The sequence below is a fragment of the Lathamus discolor genome, chromosome 11 (assembly GCF_037157495.1).
Source record: "Lathamus discolor isolate bLatDis1 chromosome 11, bLatDis1.hap1, whole genome shotgun sequence".
Taxonomy (NCBI): Eukaryota; Metazoa; Chordata; class Aves; order Psittaciformes; family Psittacidae; genus Lathamus; species Lathamus discolor.
In genome coordinates this window covers 14,472,167-14,500,023 of record NC_088894.1, presented here as the reverse complement: position 1 = coordinate 14,500,023, position 27,857 = coordinate 14,472,167, and the positions used below count along the sequence as shown (strand labels likewise).

Here is a 27,857-nt window from a genome sequence, read left to right as displayed (position 1 = left end):
GAAAATCACAGCTAATGGGAAGCAGCACAGAGGCCTGGGGAGGTGGATGTGTGAGTCCAGTGTTTGCAGCGTACAGCCCTGGAACTCTTTTTCAAGAGCAAATACTAATGTCAGCTGGAAAGCACGAGTCAGCTGGAAGGGCATTTGGTGCTGAAGGTAAAACACTGTTCAGTTTTCTGCTTTCTTTTGTGAAATAATGCTGTGGCTCCGAGCACTGCAGAGGTAGAGCACTGAGCTCGGCTGCGCTCGCTTTCCAGCACTTGGTAGAATAAAATCTACTCCATGTTGGTATGTGCCTCCTTAAAAAGCGTTACAAAGTGAGTGTACATGGTTCTATGAATAGCAGCAGGATGCTTCCCTAGCAATCTACCTATTCATGGAGTGTAAATAGATGGTTGTTCACTTGAGCCAGTGCTTTGGGAAGCAGTGAGTAAACTCCCTGTGGAATAAAGCCCAGGCAGTTTGCAAACAGGCTGAGCTCGAGCTCCTGCCTTGGCTCAGCACTGCCGAGTGTGAAACGCGCTGCAGAGACACTTTTGCCAGGGGAATGTGTGTGTCCTGGTGGGCAGAAGGGTTCTGAGGAGCTGCTGCACTGCAGCTCAGGGTGGAGGTGTGCGGTCCCACACGGCTCTGCCTCCTGCGGCACAGCTTTTACTTTGAGCTGCTTGAAAGCTCTTGTTTTGTTCTGTAACACCAAATGTTGCACGCAACCTGCCACGTGTCTGTGTCTCCAAATACAGACATCTAAATCCTGTACTTTCCATCTCTATCCTGTGTACACCAAAGCACTAGGAAGGATCGGCAGGCTCGGGAGGAAGGAGGAAAGGTGCACAAGGCAAGTTGGAGGCTCAAGTGTCAGATTCAGAGGTTGGTTTAGGTTGTCTCACTGCAGGTGTCTGAAAACAATACCTGAATTGGGAGAAAGCAGTGGATGAAAATCATACTCTGTGGGTGTTTGCTAAAACCAGCTCAGTGTTTTGAGGTTACAGAAAGAGCTGGTGTGAGTTAAGGAGAAGAATGAATTGGTGGCCAAAGACTTGGAGCTGGGAGGGGGTGAGGCCTGTCCTGGCCTTGGAGTGCCTGTCCCATATACATCAAAACATCCTTTGGTTGCTGTTTCCTGTTCTTAGTGGGGGGATAGTGGCCTTTTTAAAGGCATGGTACTATCTTTACAGTTAGTGGAGCATTAATAGCTTACATTCAAGGTCTCTGGTGGGAATTCTGGCAATATTAGCTGGAAACAGTTACCAAAGTCAGCACAGGCTTTAGGGAATCCTGAGGAGAGGAGAGCTTGATTTTAGTGGCTTTGAGAAGCATGGAGCATTGTGTGCAGTTCTGGTGCCCTCAACATAAAAAGGACATGGAACTGCTGGAACAAGTCCAGAGGAGGCCACGAGGATGATCAGGGGACTGGAACACCTCCCGTATGAAGACAGGCTGAGGAAGTTGGGGCAGTTCAGCCTGGAGAAGAGAAGGCTGCATGGAGACCTCATAGCAGCCTTCCAGTATCTGAAGGGGGCCTATAGGGATGCTGGGGAGGGACTCTTCGTCAGGGACTGTAGTGACAGGACAAGGGGTAATGGGTTAAAACTTAAACAGGGGAAGTTTAAATTGGATATAAGGAGGAAATTCTTTCCTGTTAGGGTGGTGAGACACTGGAATCGGTTGCCCAGGGAGGTTGTGAGTGCTCCATCCCTGGCGGTGTTCAAGGCCAGGTTGGATGAAGCCTTGTGTGGGATGGTTTAGTGTGAGGTGTCCCTGTCCATGGCAGGGGGGTTGGAACTAGATGATCTTGAGGTCCTTTCCAACCCTAACTATTCTATGATTCTATGTTCAGAACAAAGCCAGGGGGGAGTCTTGGAGTATGCACAGGTTCTTCCCAGTGTTGCAGTGACCTTCCCATAAATGATAGCTGCCTTTGAGGTGCTAGTTCAGCCTCAGCTCCAGTTTGATCTACTTCCAAAGAACACTTAAAGACCTAAGGATGCTTATAAATGAGTTTATTTACAGTTCAACTCTGTTGCTCTTTTTTTTGTGCTGAATCTTATTTCCTTCATGCTTTAAAGGGCTTTATTGTACAGTACAGGTGTCACTGAGGGTGGGAAATGTCACTCTGTGGATATTGATACCAATAACACTGTGTTCATGTGGCTTTACTTGAGTGCCACCTCCCATGTGTGATGTCTCAGTCAGTTGGGACCAGCCCTGGTCCCATAGGTGTGTGCCCACCAGCACACTCACTGCAGTGCCTTGGGGGGATTAGCTGGGGTGGGGGGTGTGTGTGTGGCTCTGAAGGAAGGTGAGTGTCTGCTGCGCAAGAGGAGCATGAGGAGGGAATTCCTATCCTTTGATTTTTTTACCCTTTCTTTTCCTCTTCCCTCATTACTCCCCTTTTCCCTTGCTGTGTGCCTCTCATGCCAGGTGGTGTTGAGGATAGGGGTAAGATGATTTTAACCAAGGAGAAGGGGCTGCTTTGTTTGGACTAGAAACCTCTGGAGGTGTCAGTCTAAATTCTAGGATTCAACAGGCTTAACGCCAGAGCTTTGTGCTCTGTTCCTGTATCCTTATAATCTATATGACGTGAAATACTCAGGCATATGAAGGCAGGTTTGCTTCTTGCTGTAGCCACTTCTTACTTACCTATTTCGTAAGTAGGGCAGCATTTCTTCAGGGTACGTAAAGCATTTCAAGGTCATTGAACTAAAGACCATATAAAGGTATGTTGCAAAGATGAGTTCACTTGTGCTGCAGGAACAGCACTGAGGAGCCCTGACACGAAGGAGCTTGTTACAACTACTGGATCACAGAACAGATCAGTGTGGGGTGGGGGGAAAGCAGAGGGTCAGGAGGGGGGTGGAGCTTTCCCCAGCTTCATTTCTTAATGTTTTTTGCCTCTCTGCTTGCAGATTCTCACAAACACAAAGACAAACACAAAGACCGAGAACACCGGCACAAAGAGCACAAGAAGGACAAGGAAAAAGACCGGGAAAAGTCCAAGCACAGTAATAGGTGAGGAAAAACGTGAAGTCCTCCTAGGCTAAAACACCTCTGCACAAGCAGTCCTACAGGAATTACTCTGGTAATACATGAGGACAGAATTGCTACATTTTAAGGGTGGCTTATGTCAGTGTAGGTGCTTTAAGCCTACCTTGGGTCATTGCATACATCTCCATATGTGAAGCTGAAGTAGTGTTTCTTGTAGATGTGAGCCAATGCTAGTGTGTAAAAGATGACTGTAGCTTAGCATGTTATTAAAGGTGTTAAGAACTAGTTTAACCCCACCGCATGAAGATTGATCAGGTTTGTTCATAATCTTTGTGTGGTTCCAATTTGTCAGAAATGTGGAGTTGTGTGTTGTGTAAACCCCACTGGTTTAGCACAGGTGAACGTGATGTGACCCCTCAGTCTCTGAAAAATAAGAAGTCTTGAAAGATGGTGCTCCAGAATGATGGTGATGTCTGTGGCTTCCTACCACAGACATAGAATCAGCCAGGTTGGAAAAGATGTTTAAAATCGAGTCTCACCATTCCCCAGCACTGCCAAGGCCACCACTAACCCATGGCACTGAGGCCTCGTCTCCACGGTGTGTGAACACCTGCAGGGACGGTGCCTGCAGCCCTGCCCTGGGCAGCCTGTTCCAGTGCCTGAGCACCCTTTGCGGGGGGAATTGTTCCTCAGCTCCATCTAAATGTCCCCTGATGCAGCTTGAGGCTGTTTCTTCTTGTCCCATCCCTTGTTCCTTGGGAGCAGAGCGCAGCCCCTCCTGGCTCCATCCTTCTGTCAGGCAGTTGTAGGGAGCAATCAGGTCCCCCCTGAGCCTTCTCCAGGCTGAACCCCCCAGGTCCCTCAGCCGTTCCCCATCATCGCTGTGCTCCAGGCCCTGCACCAGCTCTGGCCCAGCTCCAGCCCCTCAATGTCTCTCTTGTAGTGACGGGCCCAGAGCTGAACACAGGATTTGAGGTGCAGCCTCAGCAGAGCTCAGCGCAGGAGCACAACCACTGCCCCTGGCCCTGCTGCCACACTGGTGCTGATACAGGCCAGGATGCTGGGGGCTTCTTGGTTGCCTGGGCACAAGCTGCTCATGTTCAGCTCTATCAATCAGCACCCCCAGCTCTTTTGCCAGGAGCAGTTTCCAAGGCACTCTTCCCCAAGCTTGGAGCATTGCCGGGGGTTGTTGTGGCCCAGGTACAGGACCTGGCACTTTTTCTTGTTGAACTTCATCCCATGGCCTCCAGCCCATATATCTAGCCTGTCCAGATCCCTCTGCAGAGCTTCCTACCATCCAGCAGATCAACTCTCCCACCCAACTTGGTGTCATCTGCACTTCCACTGAAGGTGCACTCAGTCCCCTCATCCAGATCAGCAATGAAGATACTAAACTAGATATTAAATAAGACAAGGGCTGGATGTCTCAGTGGTGAGAGGCAGTTAGGAACTTCTGCTGGGTTAGCTGATTAGTGTGTTAGCTGATTAGTGTGAATGGATTGCATGCTGCTTTGTCTGATACAGTCTACACTGTCACTGTATGGGGAAGGTGCTTCATGTCAGTCACCTGCCTTATCATCTGCACTGAACATAAACACGCATTTACTCTGTGATGACCTGGAGCTCCTGAGGTGGTGAGTGCCATGGTCCAGTTGATCCCCTGGCCTAGGCTGTGAACTGCAAGAAGCAGGGCATGCAGGTCTGGCTGTGGTCATTTGGTATGATAGAGCACAGGACAGGTATGTCACACACAGGAAATGCTTTCCAGTTGTAACTCCTGACAGGCAAGTGCCACAGAGCCTGCATGGACAACAAACCAGACACTGGAGGGTAAGTTTCTGTTGTGACACTTGGTGAATGCAGATAAGAGTTTATGCTTTGACCACGCAAGTGCTAACTGATTGCTGTGCAACTGTGATAACACAGTCTTAAACTGAATAAAAAAGTTTGTATATCAATGGTTTCTTTTAAAGAGTGTGGAAAGGAGAGAGGCTGTGCTGAGCAGTGGGCTTGTGCTATTGGGGTCACTCCTGATTTGAGGTTTTTGTGACCTTTTGAGAAGTTACTCAACATTCTTGCTCCACAGTATGTTGTTTCTTCTGTTTTGAAAGCAAATGGTTGATGGGGTTAAGAAGATCTAGGCCAGGTCACTTCAGCCTTTACTGGCTTCCCCAGCAAAGCTGGAATGCTTTGGGCACATGGTTTGCACTCTTCTTGCTCTCATTTCTGTATTGCCTTGATGCCAGCTTTTTATTTTTCTGATACTTCAGGTATGTACCCCAAAATTTACTGTTTCCAGATGTTCATTGCTTCCCATGAAAAACCATTCTCCTGCAGCCTTGGCCAAGTACATCCTTTCATAAGGAGCACTGTAAACACCATCTTTAGATTTCATACAGTCATAGAATCCCAGGCTGGTTTGTGTTAGAAGGGACCTTAAAGCTCATCCAGTTTCAACCCCTGCCACGTGCAGGGACCCCTTCCACTGGAGCAGCTTGCTCCAAGCCCCTGTGTCCAGTTTGGCCTTGAGCACTGCCAGGGATGGGGCAGCCACAGCTTCTCTGTGCCAGTGCCTCAGAACCTTTTTTACTTACAAGGGTGCTGAGGTGCTGGCACAGGGTGCCCGCAGAAGCTGTGGTTGCCCCATCCCTGGCAGTGTTCAAGGCCAAGTTGAATGAATTTCTAGGATTCATTAATGATTGGATTCACCTGTGTAGAAGTTGGGAATGGTCAGTGTGGTTTTGAATAGAAGAAATAATTATGGCTTATAAGGTGAAGGTGCATGGTGCTGCTTCTGTACATAATACATACCAAACAGTGGCCAGGAGATAAGAGTGGCTAGTGTGTTTTGTGAGGATAGCTCACAAAATGATATATAATCGTTCTTTACCTTGAATATTGCCTTCATCCCTACAGTGTTGTCCTTAAATCCCTGTGGGCGCTACCCAAAGCTTCCAGTCACCACTACATTTATCTCTCCCATGAGCACAATGTAGTGCATTTGTGAGTCCCAGAGCGGGGTGCACGAATGCGGATAGCATGACTGTGTGCCTGTGCAGGGAGTTTGGTCATGGTGTGGTTTTGAGGAGAGATGCCCTCACACTGGTTTGCCCCTCAGACCCCTGCACAAGATGGGACTTCACCTCCCCAGGCCGTGCGCAGCCTGCAGAGCTTTGCTGCTGTGTGGTTCCTGCCTCTCAAAGCTGCCACCTTAAACTGACTGGGTTCTAGTGCTGAATCAAGGGAGCTGGTCTTGAAGGTGGTTCTCAGAGAAGATCAAGGACGTGGACATGTGTGTGGTTCTTTGGTGGGATCGTTCCCTCAGAGCACTCCAAACTCTTCCCTGCCCTGCCTGGTGCTCAGTGGTGCCCAGGGCATGTGGACATTTGCTGTGCAAAGGCAGCTGATGTCTAACACAAACCTAGAAATAGTTGACCTCATAACTGGCATTTGAGCATTTTTTCCCTAAATCCTTGACTCAGCTGTCATCCATGTGATTCCATGAATGGAAGTTGTGTCTGTGTGAGGATTGCATTTGAGGTGACCATTGTCTTGGGAAGGAGATAGGCTGGTAGCTCGCAGTATAGGGGTGGAGGGAGACCTGTGCTGAGCCTGAGGGGACCTGGCTGGAGCACATGCTTAAGGCCACGATGGCTGCTGGTGTGAATCCAGGGCTGGCAGAGGCCACACTGGTGAGCTGTGGACAGGAAGCACTGAAGCAAGCTAAGCTTCCCTTTGGGCTCAGTTACTACAGTCACTGCACCAAAATACTTCCCTGGACAGAGCCAAGATGAACAGAGAAGTCTGGATTGTAGGATGGGCTGTGTGAGTGCCAGTGTCCATCCCACCACACTGCTGAGCAGGGGTTGCACTGGTGAGGGGCCTTTGATCACTTTGCCACTGTTCGTAGCTTTTCATTTGCCAGCAGTGGGAAGGGAGGGAATTGCTTTGTGGGGAAATACTGGGGAATTCTCCTCTTTCAGAAAAGGAAAAAAGGTTCCTCTCACAGAAGTGTGTCTGCAGATGTAAGATGTGCAGCGCTGGCTGCAGCATGTCTCAACCCAGCCACTCCTTAGGCAAAGGGTTTTCTTGACACTGAGCTGGTAGATGTCCGCCTTCCCCAGTGTCAGGCAGTTGGGTTTGCTTCCTCACAGGGGTTGCAGTTTCTGAGCAAATGGCTTCAAAAGCCAGGGGAACTCTTCACTTGGAAGGTTTCCAGACAGGACAGAAAATTCCAACTTCTTCAGGTGTGCAGCCAGGAGGGGTTTCCTCAGAGACATTTGAATTGTGTTTGGCAGCACGATCCGATCACATACTGAGGGATCTGTTTCCATGATGTTCTCTTCATAGCACCAATTAAGTTGGAAAATCACTTTCTCACCCCTTGTTCAGATGGCACCTCCAGTGTGTGTGTTTTATTGAGGAATATCTGCTTCGTGGCACACTCCTAACAACAGGTTTGCAGCACTTGGCTTTCTGTAAAATAAAACTCTTTAGGTTCAGCAGCTCTTGTGAGCCCTTTGCAGTGAGATGAGTGGTGAGACTGATACAAGAGATTTCCATGGTCTCTGCCCATCTCTTTACAACTTGTTGTAAAGACTCCACTGGCTTGAAGGTCTTGTTTTTATACCAAAGGTGACAAAATCTTAGAATGATCATAGAACCATGGACTGTTCCAAAGCTCATCAAGTCCAACCCCCTGCAATGAGCAGGGACACCTTCAACTAGATCAGGCTGCCCAGAACCACATCCAGCCTCGCCTGGAATGTCTGCAGGGATGGGGCATCCCCCACCTCTCTGGGCAACCTGTGCCAGGGTTTTACCACCCTCCTTGGACAAAATTTCTTCCTCGCATCTGGCCTGAATCTCCCTCCTCTAGTTTAAACCCATCACCCCTCGTCCTGTTACAACAGGCCCTGCTGAGAAGTCTCTCCCCATCTTTCTTATAGGCCTCTTCTTAATTAGGCCACAGTAAGGTCTCCATGAAGTCTTCTCCAGGTTGAACAACCTCAACTCTCTCAGCCTTTCCTCACAGTAGAGGTTCTTCATCCCTCTGCTCATTTCTGTGCCCCTCATCTGGACCCTCTCCAACAGATCCATGTCTTTCCTGTGGTGAGGCCCCTTCCAAACTCTAGGCCCACAGCAGTACCACCATGTTACTGTCCCTCCACTGTGACCATCCAGTGCCTGTCTCTACAGCAGAACCCAGCAGCCCCCGAGAGGCTGTGCCCCACTGGGGGCTGTGGTAGCTGTTTCCATGGGGGGGTTTGAAGGGAAAACCTGCCTGTTTGTACTGAAGTTTCTCCTTTGACAGTGAAAACCAAGTGAAAAAAAGCTATGACTCTGCTGCTAATTGAGCAAAAACTTTCCAAGGTAACAGGAATGTGGGATTTTCCAGTGGTTTTCACCTGCATGGGGAATGTACAAAGCACTTGATAAAAGCTCTGTCCCCTGTTGCTGAAATTGAAGATAAAGCCTTTAGAGAAGTTTATCTGAGATCAATGGAACTGCTTGGAAATCTTCAGCAAATCCGTTCTGCCTTTACAAAAGCTGCTGTGTTATTGCAGCAGATGTGCTGGATCTTGGCTAATTCCAGAGAGGCTGAAGGGTGCTGCAGCAGAAACCCAGCTGCTGGTGTCACTGGGACTTGGTTTGCACCTTGGTGGGGTTTTACAGAGAGTGTGGGGTCCCCTAACTGCGTTCTGAGCAGCACAGTGTTGCGCTGGGCATGGCCCACAGGCACAGCATTGTCTGCTGGGGCTTGAAGCTCATCCTTTTTATGTCTGTCTGTAGCACTTTGACAGCTTCATTTCCTGCCCTGGACTTAAAAAAGGCTTTGAAAAGAAAACCTGCATCAGGAAGCAGCAGAATTCCAGTGCAGGAGAATAAATGTTTCCTGTATCCAGACTTTGAAGGATCTAAACTGCCAAGAGAAGTCTCAGAAATACCTAAAATAATTTGGGTTTCATATGGCAGAAGTGTGTGGAGGGGTATGTGCAACTGCTGAAACTTGCTTCTTGCTTTCCTCCTCTCCCACTCACAAGATGACAATTGTGTATCTTAACCACTTGTTTACAGCTGTAGTAAACTGGGAGAGAACATTGGAATGCCTCAGATCCTTGTCACCCTCAAGGAAAGAAAATTTAAAGCCCACTTAAGAAAAATACGTATCAAAGAATAAATCCCCATCACTATCAAGCAAAGTGTTTTCTTCTGCTCCTTTCAGCCCTGTACTTCCCAATCCCCAAAACTGCCAGAGGGGAGACTGACATGAGCTCTTAGGCAGAAGCTCTTCCCTGTGAGGGTGCTGAGGCGCTGGTACAGGGTGCCCAGAGAAGCTGTGGTTGCCCCATCCCTGGCAGTGTTCAAGGCCAGGTTGGACACAGGGGCTTGGAGCAAGCTGCTCCAGTGGAAGGTGTCCTTGCCTGTGGCAGGGGTTGGAGCTGGAGCTGCTTTAAGGTCCCTTCCAACACAAACCAGGCTGTGGTTCTGTGAAAAGAAAAAGCTAATCCATACCTGTTTAGTATAAATGTCAGTGATTAAAAAATTGGAATGAAACAAATCTGCTGTGATAGTCTGTCTGTGGGAGACGAACATTTCAAATATGCAGACCATGTACAATAGTAAAGTAATGGGTCCTCTGAAGCCAAGACCCGAGGGATTGGTTCAACAGTGTTGGCAGTAGTTGTGTCATCCTGGAGGTATCTTGGCCTGCGTGTGGGTGTCAGTAGTGTACAGAGGAATGGGAGCAATGAAGCTGCTTGTCACAGTGACAGTGTTGAGCAGCGCTGCATCCAGCCGCAGGAAGAGCATTCCTCTGGCACGTTGCATATTTCCTGTGATCACAGCTTGAGATGACCTGAGGTGTAGGACACATACGAGATTTATAGATCTGACCTTCACTGGCATCTTCTGAATTTTATGGTTTCGCTAGGAAAAACACAGAGTTCAGGCATTAAACATCAGCTTAGACTTCTTGCTCTGATTTATTACGTTATCCCAAACTAAGCAATGCATGGGTTGCAGGCAGGAAGAGGCAGGACAGCTGACATGGGGAAAAGCAGCTTTAAATAAACACTTCTGCACCCCCTGCTCCCTGGCCGGGGGGGGTGGATGGGGGTGGTGGTGTTAGTTCTGTTCCCCACTTGAGTGCACAGTTTACCTTGATCAGCTTCCTAACGTGATACTGCCTCCCAGTAACACACCTTACTGCTCTTCATTTAGTAGCGCACCTGATTCTTACACAGCCATAGAAGATGCTTGCGACACTTTATCCATGGTTCGTTGTGTGAATATTGTTCTACTTCCTGTATCTGTAGATTAGTCCCATTTTATCTTGCTCATCATGCTGAAGGCTTCATCTGTTATCTGCAAACTGGTGCAAAGACGCTGTTCAGCTCTGGGATAAGTGGTTGCAGGGGTTTTATTGTACTGCTGAAATCCCAGCAGAACCATTGCAGCTCACGTGTTCATTCCCTGTGATAGCAGATGAGAGCTCTCTAACAGTGAGCATAAAATCCTGCAAGCCAGCTGAAAACTCGCCCTTCGCCGCTGTGCCTCCTGTCTGCTCCCTGCGCAGTCAGCTCTTCCTTGCCCGGGTCAGGCTGAATGTGATTACAGCTCCCCATTAATACTGAGTTGCATCAACCAGGACGTGGGCTGTGTAACCTGGGCTCTGTTCCTGCTGGGTTTATAGGTTGCACTAAAATCACAGCTCCCTGTTGTTGCTTTACACTCGGTTGCATCGCAGCAGCCCCGAGCAGGGCTGGGATGGCAGAAGTCTCTGCTGCTCGCTAGTAACAGATTCCCAGGCGTGAGCTAATTACAGCCGAGAACATGAGAGAGAAGAAATAAGAGACACTTCAGATAGTGCATCCTTCCCAGCTTGTGAGCTGTGAAGCTGGAGTGGAAAGGGCTGGGAAGGGTTTGTTAACGTACAGAAAAGGCACCTGAAGAATGCGGTGTTAGGTTGCTGCCAAGCTGGTGCAGCTCGAAGAAGGAAGCTGTGCTCTGCACATCTGCCATTCCTCAGGAACACTTTCCACCTGTGACCTTCCTGTGTGATGACAGGCTGTGCTGTTGCCACGTGCCTGCTCTGCCTCCCCTGCTGCAGACATCCTCGCTGGGCTGGGAAGCAGCCGTCCTTGCCAGGGAAATGGCTCCTCTGTGCATGCACTGCTTCCTGCACTCCAGCCACAGCTCTCCAAGGCCTTCATGTGTCCTTGTTCACAGCAGAACTGCTGATAGACAGTGAGCAGTTAGCAAAGCGGTTGTAGTGCTTCAGGAGATGTCTCTGTACTCACCTGGCCTTTGTCTGAACTAAACCAGTAGTATAACGATGCATCTCTAGATGATGCAGTCCTTGGTCCTGACTGTATTAATATGGTGTCCCATTGTACCTTGTTAGAATCATAGAATCCCAGACTGGTTTGTGTCGGAAGGGGCCTTAAAGTTCCTTGAGTTCCAACCCCTGCCACGGGCAGGGACCCCTTCCCCTGGAGCAGCTTGCTCCAAGCCCCTGTGTCCAACCTGGCCTTGAGCACTGCCAGGGATGGGGCAGCCACAGCTTCTCTGGGCACCCTGTGCCAGCGCCTCAGCACCCTCACAGGGAAGAGCTTCTGCCTAAGAGCTCATGTCAGTCTCCCCTCGGGCAGGTTCAAGCCATTCCCCTTGGCCTGTCCCTACAGGCCCTTGTCCCAAGCCCCTCTGCAGGTTTCTTGTAGCCCTTTTAGGCACTGGAAGGCTGCTGTGAAGTACCTTTCACAAACCCCCAGTCTGGGCAGGTTGGCAGCATGAAGCCCCTTCTGCTGTTGCAGTGGTTCAGCGGAATGCTCTGGGTGAAAAGAAAGGTCATGTTTGTCAGCAAGGCTGGGCATTCCCAGAACAGATTGTGAGCAGCTGGCTGATGATCCAGCTCTCCTCAGGCTGAGGTGCACTGAAGCTTCCTCCTGTCTTACCTCAGTGAGTTCAAGCTGGCTTGCTGGCAGAGGGGTATGTGCAGAATTGGAATTGTCTGAAATATCTTCTTGATAGTAGGCTGAAACTCTTTGTTCAGGGTAAGGATGGCATCCTGGTGCTTTCTCTTTTTGTTTGAGATGTGTGTGGTGGTTTAATTGTGCTCCCCTGGAGACTCACGCAAGTATCTTGGCCAAATGAAAGACCAAAGCAGCTCAGCTGGACTGAAGTTAATATCAGCTCAACTTGGAGGAAAACAGTTACTCCTCTCAGGATTGCTGCTTGAAGCCTTTGTTCCTGCAGACTCCTGTTTCCACATGAGCTGCTCTGGGAGGAGCAGGTTCTAGGCTGTCTTTGGGTAGAGGGGCACATGCGTCCATTGCTGTGCCTGTTGGAACATCTTGGACTGAGATGTGGAAGTCAGAGCTGTGGTCCGTGGCCTGAAATGCGTAGCCGACAAGCAGTAATCTGCTTACAAATGGAGAGAAGAAATCTCTGCTTTTTTTCCTGGAGCAGCAGCACGTGGAAGCAGATTTTGATTGGGGGGGGGGGGGTTTCTTGCAGGCCCCCCCCAGCAGCAGGAGGAAGCAGGACGTGGGCCTCACCACCAGTGGTGGTGCTGGTTTGGCAGTGAAGCTGCAGAGTCAAACTGGAGGCAGAGGTTCCACTTTGGGTTGGTGAGAAGTTACTGCTTTCTGCACAGCGAAGGGGGAGGAGAGTCTTGTGATGAGACGGTAATAAAACAAAAACCCCCGAACATCTGAGTCAGGAATCCAGGCTCTTGGTTCTGACCCCAGTGCTGACAAACTTGGCTTTATGTTGCTAATGACAGCTTGTCGGTGGTGGCCACTCACTCTCTTTTGAGAGCAGTGTCATTTGAGCTTTCACTTAAACCTGAGGTTTAGCACTCTTTTATCCCAGCCCTGCTGTGTAAATCTGTCTCTGCTTCTCTAGGTCAGTGGGACTTTCTCGCTGTTTCACTACTTGCTTTGCGGATGTAGATCATCATCTCTTAATCTGCTTTTAGTCACATTTTGGGTACATCCCAGGGCTCTGTCACTCACATCTGACAGCCGGTGCTTTTGGATGGTAGCAAGAATGAGTGTGGGGATTCTGAAAGCCTTTTTCCTTTCTTCCTGTTCCATGCTCCCAAACCACAGGCACTGCCATGAACTTTCCCTTAGAGAACCAACTCCATTGCAGTGTGCGCCCTGCTTTGAGGATCCAAATTCTTGTCTGAGTAAAATACGTAATTTCAGGTAGGATTTAAATACCAAATAAGAGCAAGAAAGAGTCAGAAAACAGAAACAAGCAGAACTGCAGAGATCAAAATGGGCCTGAGCTTTGTGCATGTGTTTGGAAAGGGGTTTCCTGTATGTATGTATAGCCGCAGTCTGTGGCAGATGAGGTACCTAGCATCCAGGTAACAGCACAAGGTATGAAGTCAGGATTTCCAGACCTTCCTGAGTTCAGAGATGATTAGTAACACGTGTGGGCTTTGTGCTTTCAGTCGGTGAATCTCGTCGGAGCAAAGGAAAATTAAATTGGTGACTTAAGCGTGAGCTGCTGGTGGATAAGCAGGGTACAGAAGTGAGATGCCAGAGCTGAGCAAGAGGCACCTCCTGGGTTCCTGAGACCCAGTGCCAGGCTGTGCTGTGCGTGTACTGCATGTCCTGATCACACAGGACATGACCAGGATAGGCTGCAGTTGTTGAATCTTTACTCCCAGACAACATGTGGTGCTGTGAGTCTTATCTACAAGAACTGCTGGAGTGTCAGTTCCCTGTTAATGTTTTGATGCTCCTTTACAGTTTTATATGGAGTATAAAAAGGTTGATAGAGAGATAAAATGAACCTGGTTTATCTTCCTACTGATCTCTGTTAATGTGATGCAGTATGTGCACAAACCCATTTCCTTCAGAGATGGATTTTCATGCTTTAGCTGCCTGGGGTTGGAAGGCTGCTGTGTATCTGGTGGAGTCCATGCTGTTCTGAGCTGGAAAAACATAGATCTCTTGTAGGTTCAGGTCCAATTGTGGCAGTGTTCATAAGGCTGTGGAATGCTCCACATTGGACTTTACTCTGCAGTGGTACAGCTGGGTGTGGGTTGGTGTGTTTGTGACTGTGGTTGCTTCCTCTTTAGCACACACAAGCTGTATGGGAGCTGGTTAGTGTGCTGCTGCTTTCTGTAGCCTACTGTCCTGGGTTCAGCAGCAGCAGTCATTTTCCTCCTTCTTAGTAGCTGGTGCAGCGCTGTGTTTTTGACTTCCAGCCTCAGAACAGCACTGATAATACCGATGGTTTTAGTTGCTGCTCAAATGTTTGGTCTGACCAAGGACTTTGTGAGTCTCATGTTCTGCCAGGGAGGAGGAGAAGCCGGGAGGAAGCAGAGGCAAGACACCTGACCCAAACTAGCCAAAGGGGTATTCCATACCACAGCACGTCATGCCCAGTATATAAACTGGGAGCAGTTACCCGGAAGGGCAAGATCACTGCTCGGTCAGGCTGGGTATTGGTCGGTGGGTGGTGAGTGGTTGTATTCTCTTCCCTTGTTATTTCCCTTATTACTATTGGTGGTAGCAGCAGTGATTTGTGTTATACCTTAGTTACTGGACTTTTCTTATCTCAACCCGTGGAGTTACATTCTTTTGATTCTCCTCCCCATCCCTCCAGGAGCAGGGGGAGTGAGCGAGCAACTATGTGGTTGTGAATTACTGACTGGACTTAAACCACGACAGTTCTTTTTGGCACCCAACGTGGGGCTGTTAAAGGGTGAGTGGGTCTACTGATCACTCCTTGACTCTCCAGTCTACGGATCAGCTTATGGATGGGAACCCGGGAGTCTTGGTTGATGCGATATTGCCGCTGGTGCACTGTTGTGGTCACGATTGGCACTTGTTGTTCTTCGGCCTTCAGCAGCCCCACAACAGAAGGATCCTCTGAGAGACCGGGCAAGGCAGACAGCTGCTCACCCTTTAACATCCAACCCTTTGGGGGTCTGGTTTTCATGACAGAAAGGCGGCCAGAAGCTTAGATGATTCCAGGCTTGCTGGTTTGCAGAGCTGTGTTTCCCCAGGTTGGTTTGGGCATGTACTTGAGTGTTGAAATAGCTGAAATATGGAAGCTGCCTTTTTCTAGTAAAGCTTTGCATTGCATTGCATGTTCTAAGGAGAAGCAGTGTCCCAGAGAGCAGTAGTGATGGGAGGCCAGCACTGAGGAAGGAGAGGTGTGAACTGCCAGCACGAGGAGGGCAGTTTGCTTGGTGCCTGACCATGCCCAGTAGAAGAGAGCCTAGTTCTACTGTGCCTTTGGCTCACTTGAGCCCAGGGTGACCTCAGAGTCCACACAACCTTGTGGATGTTGATAGGTTTGTGCTTGGCTTCCACAGCAGTGCTGCTGATCCTCGTGGCCAGTTCATGCAGTTCCTACTGTGAGTCTCCCGAGAGCGTTTCCTCACTTTCTGACTCCAAGGGTCAAGTTATTCCATTTGCATTTTGAAACAGCCGCATGTGTCTTTCTGGTTGATAAGAAGAACTTGACATTGTTGATCCGGACTTACCCAAGCGCCTCAGAGACCAGAAGGGGGTTGAAACAGAATAAATAAAAGGTTCATTTTCTTTTCCTTGGGGGCATTTTTTCCTTTTCTGACCAAAGGATGTGAGTATTTGAGCTCTCAGCACTTACCCACAGCCCCAGGCTCTGGGCAGCAGCAGAGCAGGGTCTCCTTTGGCAGCAACATGTGCAGGGTAGCTCAGCTGGGGCTGGCCATGCAGCGAGGCTCAGCTGAGGACTGCAGCATCCCTGCCCTTTCTGTTTGACTTTGCATGAGCACAGGGACGCTACATCTCCTGTTTGCTCTGGTTTTCCCATCTGTTTGGGAATAATAGAGATCAGCGGTTTTCTCTTCCAGTTCCTGAGGTGAGAGCTGCTACAGAGACAGACTGTTGTTTGAGCAAAAGCTGGCCTTGACGGGACTGGCAGCCCATTTCCAGTGACCTTTGATGCGGAATAGGAAAAAGAGGAGAAGCAAAGAGAGTGGGAATTGAACCTGGAGTGTTGAGCTTTAAATGCAGGAGCTGTTGGTTCCCACAGCAATCCAGGCTGATGGGGCTTTCCTCAGGCAGAGCAGCTGTGGTTTTGTGGTAGGTCTTCTTCCCAAGGAGGATGGGGAACATGTGACAGGAGACTGGTGGATCTCCCTATTACAGTGGTCCTTTATTCTGTAGGGTTTGTAAACATCAGAACTTGTGATTCTCCCCGCTGGAAGCTGTCTGGGTTAGTCCTGCCTCCCCCTGCTCCCCTCTCAGCCACACTCTCTTGTCTTGCAGTGAGCACAAAGATTCCTCGGAAAAGAAACACAAAGACAAGGAGAAAACCAAACACAAAGATGGCAGCTCAGAGAAACACAAAGACAAACACAAAGATAAAGACAAGGAGAAGAGAAAGGAAGAGAAGGTAGGTGAATTCTCCCTGCAGGAGGGACAAGAGGATGGTTCTGGTCTCCACTATGGAGCGGTGCAAACTCACTGGGTTAAATGTAGTTTATATTTCCAAGATTTTATAAAACTGCAGAGAATTAGCCCAGGGCTAACCCCGAGACTTGGTCTGTGGAATGCTGGATATGAACTTGTCAGGGTGTTATCTGCAGGTATTGGGAGTGGAAACACCTCCACAGTGAAGCTGTGTCCACTGACTGCACATTTCTTCCTCTGTTACTTTTCACTGCACCAAGCTTAGATTCAGAGACAAGGGAGATAAATCTGTTAGATGATATTCATTCCTTTTAAGGACTAACTATACACTCAGCTCAAATCTACTGAAGAAATTGGAGGATCAGAAAATACTGAACTGACCAAGATTTTCATAAAGTATTACCATTTTTTTGTGTCATGTAGGATGCTGAGGGCTACAGGGGATGAAGATACAGTCACAGTGCCCTTTGGTTCCTTCTGCAAGTTAAATCTCCTGCCTGTGTTGCATGTTGGAAAACAAGGTGCTCTGGGCCGTGCTAATCAGCAACTACTTTTTATGTTTTTCAGATAAAATTATCTTCTGGTGACATAAAAATAAAGAAGGAAAAGGAAAATGGTTTCTCCAGGTAAGAAATCAGGTCTATGATCTGTAAAAGGTGGCAGTTTGGCTTTTCTTAGGTGCTCAGTGTTGGACTTGGTCTCGGGCTAGGTACTGGAACACTTTCAACCCTTCCAGACAATGTGTTCATCTCAGTTATGGCCTTGGTAATTGATCTGCCTGCCTGGTAGCTGGAGGTGGGAGCTGCTGGTGTCTGCCTGCACGTGCTGGGTTTGTCCAAGTATTAAATAGGATTCCACTGAGGACACACTGAGCTCTGGGAACACTTGTATTTGGAGTAGAAAGAACCTTTGTTGCAACATTAGTACTTGAAGCCTGGAGGCAGTCTTCTGGAGACAAGGCATTGTGAAGACAGCCCAGGCTGCCTCCAAGTCTCTTCTCTAAGCGAGTACAGCCTAAAGCCTTTGCAGAGGAGTGACGAGTAAGGAGGGTGCTTGTGTAAAATCAAAAGTACCTGCAGAAAATGCCTAGATGCCTAGCCTGCTGAATTCCTGCTCCTCATGGAGTCTCCTGGACTTCAGTGTGGTACCAGGCATCACTAAGTAGTCCTATTAAAAACCTGAAGTGAGCACTTAATACAAGAGTACATTTTTAATAGTTAACCACTGCTATCTCTTGTGACTTGTTTGAAGTCCAGCCATTGGTTATTTTTAAAGCAGTAAATCAGCTGCACTGACTTACTGGAGGTCTGTGCTATGGTGGCTGCATGTGCTTTCAGTCGTGTCCAGTTGTACATATCTATTTTGTGTGGCTCCAGAGAGGCTGGGAGAAGCCCCCAGTCTCATCTATGCGTGTAGTTATTCTCTGTATGTTTTGAATGTGCCCTGTTGACTTGAGTTCTCTTGACACGAGTTCCTCCGTCGGGTTCTAACCCGCAGTCAGTGGCTGTCCGCGGCGCAAGTACGAGGCGCCCTCTCCAGGCCCTGCTGGGGATGCTCTGGAAGCGCAAAGCAATGACAGCCCGGTGTAGGAGCCAGCTAATAATAATTCTTTGTAGCCTCTGCTGCTGAGCAGCATTTCACGTGTGAGCTAATCTTATCGGGGCCATTGGGTACTCTCATATCAACATAACTGGGTCCTCTTTACGTGCAAGAGCATTATCTGGTGTGTTTGAGGAAAGCCTGGAGGAGCCATCGCAGTTGTGCCTCCCTCGGGGCTAAAAGCTGCCTAAGAGCAAAGTAATGATCTTCTTCTTTTTCCCTGCTGAAATATCCTTTTACAAGATGTTCTCAGATGGTTTTGATTTTCTTCCTTAAGACTTGGTTGGATGAACAATATTACAGTCTTGGAAACAAGGCAAGCCAGGGTTCAGCTCGGTCACACAGCTCCTTTCTTTTAATAACCACACTCTATTTCCCTCTATTACAAAACATTGTGAAATGTTTCAGTGTTAAAATAGATGAGATAAAATTCCTGCAGCAGCTTCAGCAACAGTAGCTCTGGATTCCTGCCTGGGAGGGAGACCGAATGAAATGGGACAAATACCTCTTTTTCCATCAGTGTTTTGCAACTGTCTCCATGCTGCAGACTCGTGTCTGAGTTAATCAGAGGCGATGCCACAGAAATGGCTTCTTAGAGCAGCACGTAGCTGCTTCCCCTGAGCTGCATCTGCCAGCACTGCAGAGCTTTACAGCTGTGAAGGAGCAAACTGCTTGTTCTGCTTCATGGACACATCACCAGCTAAAATCAGCCTCCAGAATGTCTCTTACTTACTGCAGTCTACAAAGCAGAATGCTGTTGCTTTTTTTTCTCCCACTTCATCCAATGGCAGAATCCGCATGTTGACTTGGAAACTGAGTCAATTGGAGCTGCTTGAATGTGAATAGGAAAGCCCAAGATGGCACTGTTACTTTTTCTACCTGAGTGGAGCAGCACTAAGTGCTTCACAGTGTAATTTTGGACTCTTGAGACATGTTTCTCTTGATGAAGATAAGTGAGATATGTCTGTGAGGTCTCAGTGAGTCTGTTTAAAGGGATAGTGTCTCTTGCTTGCAAACGCTTATTCATGATGTCTTGGGACATTACAGCTAAAAAATAACAATGTCTGTGGTGTGTCGAGAGGGATGAGATTGTTGCTTCCCACAGTGGGCCAGTGAGAAGAGATGGATCAGTTGAACTTTGCCAAACCTTTGTTTCCTTTTGTGGGTTTCACAAGCCTCATTATTGAGTTGGCAAAAGATTCAAAGGAATGGCTTTCAAATCTTTGCTTAGTTGATAATCTTCTCTCTTATCAGGCTCGATAACGGTTTTGAGTTGAAACTAAATGATATACACATGCGTTTCAGTCTTGGCTTAAGGATAGTTTAAAGTGCTGGAAGCTGCAGTTGTTTTTACTCAAAACCTCAAGAACCAGAGTGAAGTCTGAGCAGTTGGAGTTGATCTTGGTGTTGCTTGAGAAATGGCAAATATGGAGACAGGGAGTGACTCTTTCTGTTGTCTGTGAATGCTCAGAGAGTGACACACCTCAGGTCTTTGAGCTCTTCCAGGACTGGAAGATGTTGCAGATGGTAATTTCTTAAAACTGAGTTGTTGCTGGTTTCCAAGAGACTTCTTCTTCAAAGCTAGAACCACCTTTCTTTGCTTCTTTTGTAGTCCACCACGTATTAAAGATGAACCAGATGATGATGGGTTTTATGCATCTCCTAAAGAGGACTCCAAACTCCTGAAGAGACCTCGAGAAGATGATGAGTAAGTGCTGTGGGCGCTGGTGACTTGGGTGTTTGCCTTTAGTTTTGGAAAGATAACACTGAGGGGGGTGGTTGGAGGTCTGAGACTAGGATCCTGATCCTGTTACAGGGTCTCTGAGCAGGGCAGGAGTGGTATTTGTGGTGTCCAAGGTGGAATAGCATTACTATCACAGCTTCTGCAGATGGTGCTGTGAAATGTTGCAGAGCTGGTAAACAGAATCATAGGATAAGATAAATAAACCCCCAAAAGCCCAGAAGGTAGGTAAAGAGACCAGTGAAGATTGTGAAACCTGAGGTATTAATGCTGGTTAAGTGGCTGCAGTGGTCTCTGTCAGGTGAGGAGATGACCGCGCGAGGGGATAAAATGCATCGTCTTCCTGTTGGTGGTGGAAGGTTTGCCTGCACTGCTTGGTGTGATTCACCTACAGCTGAAACATGTCATGGGTTATGCTGAGGAGCACACATGATGTTTGCTGGTACAATGACCCACCCCACAGAATAAAAGCCCAGCTCCATCCCACTCATCTGTCACCACCTATGTGCATTCAGATCCTTAGATAGTGTAACCCCATTAGCAGTCTGGAGGTAAGAGGTGGGAAAGGTTTAACCATGGTGGCATTCTGTCCCTGGGTGGTATTTCTGTTTCCAGGAGGGATGGGTGTGACACCTCTTCTTTTGTGTAATCATTGCTGCCTTCTGCTGAGTTTTGGTGACCTCCCATCTCATGTCTGCAATGGAAAGATTAAGAATTTGCCAGTAGTTAATTTTGCTATTGTTTAAAATGGTGGGGGATGAGAAAAGTGAGCCTCGTGGGCAGATCCCAGACCAATGACTGGGAAAGGAGTTGAGGGTGGAACATGCCACTAAGCTTTTGCCCATTTATTGCATCCCTGGTGGCCACCCATCACTGGTGGCTATTCATGCTTCTGAAGCAGTTCCTCATCAATGAAGACGTATGAGTCTGTGTATGACTTCTCTTTATTTGATCATTTTCATCAGCTAGTCTGTGTATTCTTGCAGTGCTGACTATAAACCCAAAAAAATCAAAACAGAAGACATCAAAAAAGCAAAGAAAAGGAAACAAGAGGAAGAAGAGGTAATGTGAAAGATGAGTTTGTGGTGTTGGATGATGTAGAGCAGGGGTAATCCAATTCATGAGTGAGGAGGCAGGGGCCAGTCTGGGACAAAGCTACATGTGGCAGATCCCCACCTGTGGTGCAGGTTAACTTGTCTGAGCCGTTGTGTGTAAGTAGCCAGGAAAACTGTTCCTCTCCCACTCTTAAAACAACGGATGGAGAAGGTGCCTCCAGGCTATCAGCACGTTCCAGGCAATTCACAGTCCTCCTGTTGAGTAGCTCACAGAGGGTAGAGGAGCCTCACTAATGACATCTTGTAGTTGCACAGATGATGCAGCACAGTGCAGAAGCAGAGGAGATGAAACTGAGATGAGCTGCTAAAAAGATGCTTAAAGCTTTTAGACAGAGGCTGGGTTGGAAGTGTCTTTGGAGAGGGACTTGGCCCAGAGGTTATCCGTCATTTGAGACCAACAAACTACACTCCGCATCTAGCAAAGATGCCTTTGTGAGGCCCATGTTGCAAGCACCTCCTGGCCGCAAGGCTAAGTCTATACAGTGATCTTACACCAGTAGGTTTCTAGAAGCCCCCTCACAGTGGTGCAGGTGAGCTCTGTAGCAGTTGCCAGACTGGATACACTGATGCAGGCCAAGGAGGGTGTTTCTGTAACTAAGTAATCGCATTACTATGGCCCAGACTTGCCACCTATCAGGTGAGGCAGAATAACTGACTGTGTGCACTTAGCATGTCCTAAGTATAAAATAAAAAGAATGTGACTTAACCCAGAAGTGGGACATCAGCAGAGTTCAGCTTGACAGGATGATCAAAGAGCTCATTTACATGGTGAGGCCACAGGAGTTCAGTTATTTGTGGTCAAACTTACATGCCCCAAGAGACAGTCTTTTAGGGTTAAAGCGTGTTTTCAGGGAGAGGGGAAATACAGTCCCTGGTTCTAACAGATTCTTCCTCATTTTGCAGGACAGCAAAGCAAAGAAAGCCAAGAGCAAAGATAAGAAAGTCCCTGAAGCGGACAAGAGAAAGAAGCCGAAGAAAGAGGAGGAGCAGAAATGGAAATGGTAATTATATATCAGTGATGGAGGCTGCTCTGCACCTGGGCTCTCCTCACCTCCCATGCTGAGGAAGCACTTCTGGCTTCCTCTTCCCTCGATTCGTGAGGATTTGTTCAGAGTAATTGGCTTACCTGCTTGTAAGCTCTAAATGGACATCTCAGTCACTGTGTTCATCCTCTGAAACGAGAAAGCGTTTTTGTGGGGTTGTTCTTTGCCCTCCCTCCACCTAATGAATGTAGAGGCTACCTGTAATGAGCACCAGTAGTATTGTGCCCAGAGCCTGCTCCTTGCTGACACTCTTCAGACCTAGATGAAAACTTGCAGGCTTGGGGATATCAGCAGGGATATAGAAAGATGTGCAGATGTGTTACTAGTGTTTGATAGTGTTCTATAGAAGGTACAACATGAGTGGGTGTCCATCTTTTTATTCTAGCTGCATGTGAGCTCTGTGCCTCCCAGAGCCGCTCCTGCCTCTGAGATCAAAATGACGGTTGGGTCAAGTGACTGGTTAAGTTTGGGCTGTTTGGAAATGACTTTTGGAAACAAATTTGAACTGGAAAGCACACTTTGTCCTGCCCAGAGTCCTACAGTGACACCGCGGAGCAGCTGAAGTTGTGCTTTCACTCAATCTTACATGTTTTTAGAACCTTGTTTAAATACATGTGAGCTTTCTGGTTCCTTTGGAAGCCAGGCCTGGGCTGCATCACTAATGCTCTGTGTAAGAAACCTGCTGGATTGGTTTTAGCTATCCACAGTGATTTAAGCTACTGTTATTATTGAGGAGCTGTTACTGGTGTTTGGAAGTTTGGACCTTGGCACTTCCTCAGTTTAATGCATCTGTAGTTTTCAGGAGCATGTGTGTTTTCTGCACTCCTGTAATTTCCTGTGATGTATTTTAGGGCCTTTTGGGGATGATGTTTACAGGAGTGTTTCTTTTATTTTTAATAGACCTGTTGTGTTGCCTTTGCAGTCTTAGTCCTTTCAGAGTCAGCGTTTTACCCTTTTATTATCACTCTTACTGATCCACCTTTAAGAAGAAAAGTTCTTCTGTTGTGTTTATAGTCTTTGCTTATTTCTCTGATTGTCACAGCTTCTTCAGAACATCAGCACTTGCATGGCTTTTCATGATTGTGTTCTGTTAGAGATGTGGGTTTCAGGCACTTCCCCAAAACTATCCTAGGATTTTTACTGAGCGCTCCGCTTTGTTCTCAGCCGTTTGACACTGTATTTTTCATGTGCTTTGCCATTAACAAACTGCAGGGACATGAAGCAAGCGGAAGCTACAGAAGGTCTCTATAAGCCTTAATGATCTGTTGTCTTTTGGGCTTTGGCTCAGCTGCCCTTGCTGGTTCTGTCTAACTTAATACTCTGTTTTCACAGCTCCCTTGTACTGTAGTCTCTATCCTTCAGCAGCAAAGCTGTACTTGGAAGCTGTCCTGTTCTTCTTCAGCTGCCTTGGCAGCACAGCCCCAGATAGCTCTGTTGAGCTCTGTGATTGCTTCCTGCTGAGGAGAGCCGCCTTTGAAAGCGTGTGCTTCAAAGCCTGGCAGTAGGTACCTGCATCCTTCTGCTGATGTCCTGTCATCCATCTGCAGCTCTGTACAGTGGGTCTTTGCTGGACAGGGTTTCATCTGCACTTCACTTGCGTCTCTTAAGGGCATTTGGTGTTCATCTGAGTGAATTTGCTGAGCGTCTGGTACCTCACATGCTTGCCTTGGGCGTTTTCCTCACTTCTGTGAATACTTGGTGGTAGACATTCCCAAGGCATTGGCCTCATTCATCACCATGTGGAGCTCTTTTAGAGGTCATTTTCACACCCTGTTGGTGTGTGAAGAATATGTGATCCAGAAGGATACCTTGTGAGCATTTCTCCCACCTTGTGTTACAGCAAGTTCATTTCCTTGGAATAACATATCCCTGAGGTATATTCTGCTTTGGGTTTTTTTTCCCCAAGAATCTTCTCTATTTTCATTTCACTTGAAAACCCTCCCCAGGCCTGTCTTCCTGAGCACCCTGGCATCATTGGACAGGTTTGATATAGGATTTAATCGAGGAAGCTGTTAGCGCAGTGTGTGCTGATGTCAGTAGTGCAGTGTTCCTGACAGGCAGCATTCTCCTTGCTCCCACAAAAGCATGTGTAGAACGTTGCTTTAGGAGCAGGAGCTGCCTTGGGCAGTGCTGCTCTAAATGCTTTATTTAAAACCAAAGGAGGATGAAAAATTGGCTAATCTCAGGAGGCTCACTTGAACCTTTCTCTAAATGCTGCTGTACAAAGCTTAGGAAGGTGGAAGTGGGATTGGGATGGTTTATGGTCTTTGTGTGTCAGCCTGCTCTAGTGGAAGGTGTTCCTGCCTGTGGCAGGGAGTTGGAACTGGATGATCTTAAGGTCCTTTCCAACCCAAATCATTCTATGATTCTTGCTTTCTGGTGGCTTTGGGCTTAGAAACCATCCCATGGATCCCATGTGTCCTCGTAGCCCTCCCAAAAGGCACAATGTGCTTCAGCTCTCTGTTTAGACTATTACCTTTCTAATACTCCTTTTACATGTGTCCTTTGGACAAGGACAGGGTAGAGAAACAGGATTTCTCATGAAGTGAATACAAGAGTGATAAATCTTCCAAAGCCGCAAACCTGTCCTGTAATAGTCGTATCTACTGTGAATGATCCCCTCATTCTTTCTTAGAGTAGAAACACTCAGTATCAGAGAGGATCACTGTGTTCTGTCTGGGAGGAGAGGAGAACGGTTTCAGTTCATTTTGCTGAAAGCAGCTTCTGGGTGGAAGAAGTCAGGCCTGTGTTTGACAAAACATTTCCATTTGTAGCTCTGATGGATTTCAGAAACAGTCAATATGAATGTAAATATTTGGGATCTAAAGTTCAAATGTCACTATTAGGTCCTTGTATCGGCATAGTTTACTCAAGCCTTCCTCTCAGGTGGGGACTGCGATCTGCCGGGCAGCTTTTGTGCTGAGAGCTGGGATTTGTGAGCTCTGCTGGGAAGATGTTCCTGTGCTTCCCATATGAAAAGGCAGGTCTGCTGCTGCAGTCAGGAATGCGCCTTTCTAACTCTAGCCAAGTGCTGCGTCCCAGGCAGTTGGTTTTGTGCAGGCACCAGTGAAGCATTTTGATTGTCTTGTAGCAGAAGCTCCTTTTCCTGTTATCCTGGCAGGGATGAAGTGTTCCGCATTGGTGTGTCCCTATTCCTGGGACACATGCAGGACATGTAAATCTTTTCCCAACTGCTGTTGTACCCTGAATGGGGCTGCTCCGTAGGGCTGGCACTAGAGGGAAGCTGAAACCCTCTTTTTATTGTCGTGGCTGCTCAACGGAGTTGCATGGGCAACTCAGAGGCTGAACGCAAGTTGGTTGATCACTAAGGTAGAACAGCGTTTTTCTGCAGGGAATCCTGTGCCAGCAGCATGGAGCAGTGATGTTCTGGTGATCATGAAAGGAGCGTGGAACCAGTGGATTGGGCAGAGGGTGCCAAGGGTTATCCTGGGAGATTGTTCCCTTGGAGCACAGGCATAGAGATGCCTGGTGTGTGACATGAGTGCAGCATGTGCACAGCATCTTTAGAGAGGTGCTTTAAGGCAGCTTTACAGTTTTCCAGTGCTGCTCTGCTTTTCTTCAAGTATGCTTTTCTTACCCAAGAACTGGAATGAATTTCACATGACAGAGCAGGTTTTAGGCTTTCTTGTCCAAGCAGGTTTGTTCTCAGTTAAGTTGTAAATGAACATCTGGTTCTTTATCTCTGCCCTTAATGGCAGACTTGGCCCCATCTGAAAGCAGCTGCATAACTCTACAACTGCTTGGCTTTGCTGAGCAGGCATGCTGGCCCTGCTGGGAGATCATGGCTGGCTCTCACTTGGCATGATCCCAGCTCTTTCATGATCAACTTCCTCCTTTTCTTAAGTTCTAAGCTTTTTCAGCTGAGGGATTCAGTGACAAGAGCAGCAGTGAGAGGTGAGGAGCATGGTGTCATCAGATAACCTGTGACCCAGGTGTCCTGTGCATGGACATGGCTGTGCTCTTTTACAAGAAGGAGGGAGGGGAAAAACAAAGTCATGGTAGAGAGTGCATTGCACATTTGTACCTGGTCTGTGCCTGGCAAGGCCATGACTGCTTGCTGATTATCATACTCTTATACCCACGTAGTAATCAAACGAAGACCAGGAGCTTAAAACTGTATTGGTTCCTATTTCTCTTTTGAAGGTGGGAAGAAGAGCGCTACCCTGAAGGCATTAAATGGAAGTTCCTAGAGCACAAAGGTCCTGTATTTGCTCCACCATATGAACCTCTGCCTGAAAATGTCAAGTTTTATTATGATGGTGAGTTACTCCGTGTTTCCAGTTGCTGGGAAGAGAAGTAAACTTTCTCAGGGTATTGTGGTGGTCTTCCGGGGACTGAGAGATGAGGAGGTGGTTTTACTTCAGTGGTTACCTTAAAATAAGTTCCCCCAACAGTGAAGGAACAGTGTCTGGAAGCAAAGGAGCAGCCTGCTGGATTCTGCTAACCAAGCTGACGTGGAGATGAACACTCCCTTACGGTGGTAAATCTCTCAGGTTACTTAACAGTGTGAGCGTGTCTTACACCTGCAAGTAGCAGTGTCTAACCAGTAGAGTATGTAATTGTAGCTACTTCATCACTGGTCACCTTTAGGCTTCTTCAACCTTATTAATTGGAACTTCCATCATCTGTGATGAAATTCATGGTCATCTAGGGGCATGAGACAATTGAATTGGGGTACAGATGAGTAGAATCTTGTAGGAAGGCATGGGATGAGCCTGGCATCAAGGACACGGCCCTCTGGTGTCAGTCATGGTCCCACTCACTGAGCATGGTGTGTGGTAGAACTAATTGATGTGGGTTTCTAACCCACTGGTCTGGATGGTTGTTAGAGGCTCCTGTGGAAGGGATTACACAATGTGATGCCTGCTGGAGACCAGGTGTGATGACCCGTGTGCTTCCTTTTACTGCTGTGATTGTGTTAAATGAAGGAGCACGTTAACCCAGGATTGAATTAAGTGGGAGGCATTTGAATGGATGAAAACCTCATTTTTGGTGAAGGGGACATCTGGAACTCTTCCCGGAGCAACATGCTGCTTTCATGTGACCTGACACAGTGCTTTTCAGTGCTGAGAAAGAGGCGGCATTCATTTTCAACAACAATCTCGTGTAGCAAATACGTTGCATCATATTATGGGCTATCTCCAAGCAAGCAGCACAGTGGGCAGGGGTGTCTACCAGCTTCTTTCTTAGGGTTTGATACGAGTTTGATACGAAGTTGGATTTCCCCCTCCTCCATTGAAGAATGTATGATATCTGGAGAAGAGGAGGAGATTGCACTGTAGCTATCACTTGAGTGCAGGCAGCAGGAAGCTCCTCTTCTATCTGGCTATGTATTTCACAAAGCCTCTAGGAAGTGCAGGGATTTCTGCAGCTTCTGTCTCTGTCATGGCAGAAATTCACGAATTGGCTCAACAATTGTGGGATGGAATGGGGGGAAGGCTGTCTTCCTTGAGAAACTAGGTTTACCCTGCAGCTGCTGAGAGCTGCTCTCTGCTCCCCAGGCATTGTCTGGTGTCAGGATTTACCCCAGGCTAACTTGTGGAGCCCAGGTCACACTGTGGCTGCCCAGCCAGCTGCCAGCTCTCGCTGGAGGGATCTGTCCATTTCCTAGTGACTGCACTGTGGTGAGATCCCTGCTTCCATGCACCCTCAGCGGGTTTGCTGATGACACTGAGCTGTGTGGTGTGGTTGATGTACTGGAGGGAAGGGGTGGAGTCCAGAGGAACCTGGGCAGGCTGGAGAGGTGGAATCATGTGAACCTCATGGAGCTCAGCAGGGCCAAGTGCAAGGTCCTGCCCCTGGGTCGGGGCAATCCCAGCACAAACAGGTTGGGGGAGACAGGATGGAGCAGCCTGAGGAGAAGGACTTGGGGTGTTGGGTGAGGAGAAGCTCCCCATGACTCGGCTTCAATGTGCGCTTGAGCCCA

General features: G+C 47.9%; 1 protein-coding gene across 1 annotated transcript in view; it reads left to right on the top strand.

The window, feature by feature from the left end:
• Nucleotides 1–27,857, top strand: part of TOP1 (DNA topoisomerase I) — a 68,080-nt gene that overhangs the window by 24,921 nt on the left and 15,302 nt on the right. Inside the window, exons 3-9 of the mRNA XM_065691436.1 lie at nt 2,907–3,009; nt 16,269–16,395; nt 16,980–17,038; nt 19,624–19,719; nt 20,739–20,814; nt 21,771–21,868; nt 26,075–26,190. Coding sequence (XP_065547508.1) covers nt 2,907–3,009; nt 16,269–16,395; nt 16,980–17,038; nt 19,624–19,719; nt 20,739–20,814; nt 21,771–21,868; nt 26,075–26,190 — 675 coding nt within the window. The remainder of the gene's footprint in view (nt 1–2,906; nt 3,010–16,268; nt 16,396–16,979; nt 17,039–19,623; nt 19,720–20,738; nt 20,815–21,770; nt 21,869–26,074; nt 26,191–27,857) is intronic.